At 17.4% G+C, this 5,000-nt stretch overlaps 1 protein-coding gene across 1 annotated transcript in view; it reads right to left on the reverse strand.

The window, feature by feature from the left end:
• Positions 1-2,506: 2,506 nt before the first annotated feature.
• PRSY57_0413500 (RNA-binding protein, putative) overlaps positions 2,507-5,000 on the reverse strand; it is a gene marked incomplete at both ends in the record, with an annotated part of 2,687 nt that continues 193 nt past the window's right edge. Inside the window, 7 exons of the mRNA XM_020114513.1 lie at positions 2,507-2,562; positions 2,674-2,737; positions 2,983-3,072; positions 3,235-3,338; positions 3,492-3,584; positions 3,718-3,846; positions 3,999-5,000. The exon at positions 3,999-5,000 is cut by the window's right edge and continues 193 nt beyond it. Coding sequence (XP_019970790.1) covers positions 2,507-2,562; positions 2,674-2,737; positions 2,983-3,072; positions 3,235-3,338; positions 3,492-3,584; positions 3,718-3,846; positions 3,999-5,000 — 1,538 coding nt within the window. The remainder of the gene's footprint in view (positions 2,563-2,673; positions 2,738-2,982; positions 3,073-3,234; positions 3,339-3,491; positions 3,585-3,717; positions 3,847-3,998) is intronic.

The following is a 5,000-nucleotide window of genomic DNA, read 5'->3' on the forward strand; positions in this document are numbered from 1 at the left end:
AAAAAAAAATAAAAAAAAAAATTATGTATTTAAAAATATATTTTTTTTTATTTTTTTTTAATTTTTTTTTTTTTTTTTTTTTTTTTTTTTTTTTTTTTTGTACTTATAAAAGATTTTTTTTAAAAAGTTGAATTAAAAATATTGCGGGTTTTCTTTTCTTTTTTTTAACATACATGTTTTTTTCATAAGATATATATTAAAAATATATATAATTTTTTAATATATGGATCTTTAAAATCTTTACTTAATATATATAATTATTTATATATATATATATATATATTTTAATACATATATTTAATTATATATATATAATATATATATATTATAAATAATAAAATGATAATATATTTAATTAGAATAAAATATGGAGTGCTATCAAAATAAAAAATATATATTTTATTATATATAGGTATAATAAAATATTTAATATATATAATATATTATATATGTAATATATTTTATTTACATGAATTTATGATGATGATCTAGGGATGTGGGGTATACATAAAAAATATAAATGAATAATATATATATTAATATATATATAATATATAAAAAAAAAAGTGACAAGAAATTATAATAAATTTTTAATTAATTAAAATGAAGATATTAAATAAATATATTATTCTTTACATAAAAAAAAATAACAAAAAAAAAAAAAAAATTAAATATATATATTATAAATTAATTATGTTTTATATATAAGCCATAAATATATTAAGATGAAAAATTCCTTTTTCCTTTTATGTATTAAAAAAAGAAAAAATAGGAGAAACATAGCCTCCCATCTCACTAATATAATTTAATATATATTTATATATATATAATAATATGTATTTATTATTATATATATATATATATGTTTTGTTTTTTTTTCCCTTTTAATTATGAATATAATAATTTATTAAAAATGAAAAAGATAAATATAAATATAAATAATATAATAAATAAATATATAATATTTTTATTATATATGAATATAAATTAGTTATTCCTTTGAGCATAATTTAAAAATATATATTTTATATGCAGTTAATCCTTTTAAAAATATATTTTAAGATATAAAAATTATAAACATATAAAATATTATATATATATATATATATATATATATATATATATATATATATATATAATACAACTACTAATTATGGTTAAATAAAATAATAGGCCTTTATCATAAGGTAACCTATAAAAAATGTATATCTTTTTGTATGTTATCGTTAAATGTAATCTACATAAAATATATTATATATATATATATATATATATATATATATATATATATATAATTATATGTGTTTATATTTATTTTCTTAATATTTTATATATACACCCATATGTTGTGTAGAGCTAATATATCTTCTTATAAAAAATTTTGTAACCACAATAAACAAAAAAAAAAAGAAAAAAAATTATTCCTTTTTTACAACATATAAATAAATAAATATATATATATGTATATGTATATATATATATATATATATATTTATTTATATTTATTATGAACGTAACGAAACAACACATGAAATGAAAAATAATGCAATGATGGAAAAAAGAAAAGAAAAAAAAAAAGCGTTTGTGTGTTTTTTTTTTTTTTTTTGTTCTTTTTATATTAATCATAATATGTAATAAAATATAATTGTCTTTTTTTTTTCTTTTTTTTTTTATAAGTATAATAAAGAATGAATAATATAAACACTAAAATATTATTTCAAATTACAATATATATATATATATATATATATATATATATATATATATATGTATATATTTATATATTTATATATATTTATATATATTTTGTATTGTGTATCATCAATTTTTTTATATATTACATGTACATTTAACTACATTCAAACAAAAAAAGTACTCATCACATAATATATATATATATATATATATATATATATATATATTTATATATGGCAACTTCAAAAAAAATGTAGAATTATATGGTATTACATATAACTTTATATATCTTCAAAGACACAATCACACACATACATATATATACTCTTCTAATATGTATTATAAATATGAAGAAATAAACAAATATTAAATATTTATGTGATTTAAAAAAATAATATACCTACATATATTTTTAAGCATTCATATATATATATATATATATATATATATATATATATATATATGTATGTATGTATGTATGTATGAGTACTATGCTATAATTTGTCCATGTCAATATATTTTTTTTTGATCTCATCATAAACATGTGCATCGTGTTTACAAAACAAATTGAGCTTTCATCAAAAATAATATATATTTATTTGGTTATAGAAATATTATATTAATAATATATAAGCTCATAACATATATTATATGTATATGAATTTTTTAAATTATAATTATTCTATCAGTGGCTCTTTAAAGCGGCTTATACATAAAATAAGCACATAAGAACATATAAATAAATATATACATATATATATATATATTACTAAATGATCATATGTACACATGTTTACTTTTTAATAATATGTCATTCTACAAATACTTTAATTTTTTGATTGTTTAAGGTTCCACCGTCATACTGACCTGTATGAAAAAAAATCAAAAGATAATCATCACCAAATATATAATATATATAATATATATATATATATATATATATAGGTACATATATTTTATTATTATTTTTTTTATTACTAGCTGCTAGCGAAGCCGATTCAAAATCAGGAAATGTAATACAAGCACGCCCAGAATGGGTACCCTACAAAGAAATTATAAAATTAATAAAAATAATAAAAATAATAAAAATAATAAAATTAATAAAAATAATAAAAATAATAAAAATAATAAAATTAATAAAAATAATAAAAATAATAAAAATAATAAAAATAATATTACATAATAATGATAAGACAACAGAATATTCTATATTATATAAATGTAATTATTATATGTACTTTTATATTTTTTTATTAATTATAAAAAAAAAAAAAAAAAAAAAATTACCTTGCTTGTTAACATTATGTCGGCTCCTAACACATTCCCCACACATTTAAAAGTTTCCATGATCTCTTGTGCGCTTAAATCTTTGGGTATCTATAAATATTAAAAAAAATAAAACATGTATAATAATATACATACATATATATATATATATATATAATAAGACCATTTAAAATAAATAACAAAACATAAAGGAGCACATATATATATATATATATATATATATATACATACAAATTTATATTTTTTACTAACATTTGTCACTATTATATTGTGCGGTTTTTTATCACTCATAGGTGTATTCATTTTATTTCCTTTGGCTTTATAAGAATATTTCGTATTATCTACATGTGATTCATCTTAAAAAAAAAAATTAAAATAATAAACAAAATGAATGAATGAATAAATAAATATTTATTTATATATATAATATGATGGTCGTATTTATGCAATCTTTATTTTTTATTTTTTATTTTTTTTTTTTATTTTTTTGTTTTTTTTTAAATTCTCACATGCATGGTATTTCATAGGGACCGCTTTTTTTTCATGGAACGAGCCTGGAATTGGGGGAAGACGTTTCACATTACTTGGACACATATTTATAACTAAAAAGAAAAATATTAAAATATTAATATATATATATATATATGTGTGTGTGTATATATTTTTAAGTGTACACATTCCCTTAGGGAGATATTTATAAACTTGAAATATACGTGGTGCTTTTATTTTTCTTACTAGGCTCTGATAATTTTCTCGATGAGAAAGGATTAGGCGGAGGTCCCTCCTTTGGATAACTCGGAAATCCACCTGCTTTTTCTTTAAATACATTTTTCTTTAAAATTTTGGATGCTGTCTTGGGTATGGCTAAAAGGAACAAAAAAAAAAAAGAATACAGTATGAAAAAAGGAGGAATATATATAGGTATCGATTTTTATAATACAAATCATATATGTTCACAAATATATAAAATCATCCTTTTTAATAAAAAAAAAAAAAAAAAAAAAATTTATGGATACCAAGTTCAGAAGGAGCTTTTAAGAGATATGGTCTATTAGAAGAAAAGTTAGATACAGCAGGAAACTTTGGAGGGTATATAATGTTTCCTTTTAAATTATATTCATATGATGATTTGTTCATATAATATATAGGATCTTTATTTATTTGGTTCATATTACTATTTGGTAAGAGAGTATTTTTTTTGTTTTTGTCTTCTTGTTCTTTAATTATATTTATAGGATTTATATTTTGATAATATGATCCGTGTCTTATTTGAAGATGATTTTTAAATTTGTCTTTATCCATATTATTACTTGTGATATTATAGTACATCATGTTATTATTAATAATATCATTTTTTTTATTATGTGTATTTATATTATAATTTATAGAATGCCTTAATTCAACAGAACTCAATTTCTTTATACTTATATTATGCTCTCCTTTTTTCTTATAATTATTATTTATACTCCAGTGATTATTTAGTGGTTTAAGACTTAAGGATGGTTTCCCTAACATGTGATTATTACCTACCGAAAGTGTACCAGTCGAATGAATTCCTATATTGTTAATAATATTATTATTATTATTATCATTTTGCATATTTCTGTTTGAATTATTGTGAATATGTTGTAAATTATGATTATTATTTTGATTTGTAATTAAAATATTTGAAAAATTATTATTATTAATTAAATTTCCGTTTGTTGTATTAGGTAGATCAATATTTGTGCTGATACTATAGACTGTATTTTTTCTTAAAGTCCATTTCTCGATTTGATTTTTTTCCTTTGGTGGTGGTGGAGGTGGAGGTTTGGAAGTAGGTGGTGGAGGGGGTATAATATGAGAAGAAATAATTATAGGTTTATTAGATTTATTATTAGAAACATTATTATTCTTATTACGATCACTATTTGATAATAAAGTAGCTGGTTGACTTTCTTTTGAATTGTTTTTTTTTATTTTCCCTTTCTTTTTATTCTTTTTAATAATTTTTTTGTTACTTTTTTTTAAGTTTTTAT

The sequence above is a fragment of the Plasmodium reichenowi genome, chromosome 4 (genome assembly GCF_001601855.1).
Source record: "Plasmodium reichenowi strain SY57 chromosome 4, whole genome shotgun sequence".
In the NCBI taxonomy this organism is placed as follows: domain Eukaryota; phylum Apicomplexa; class Aconoidasida; order Haemosporida; family Plasmodiidae; genus Plasmodium; species Plasmodium reichenowi.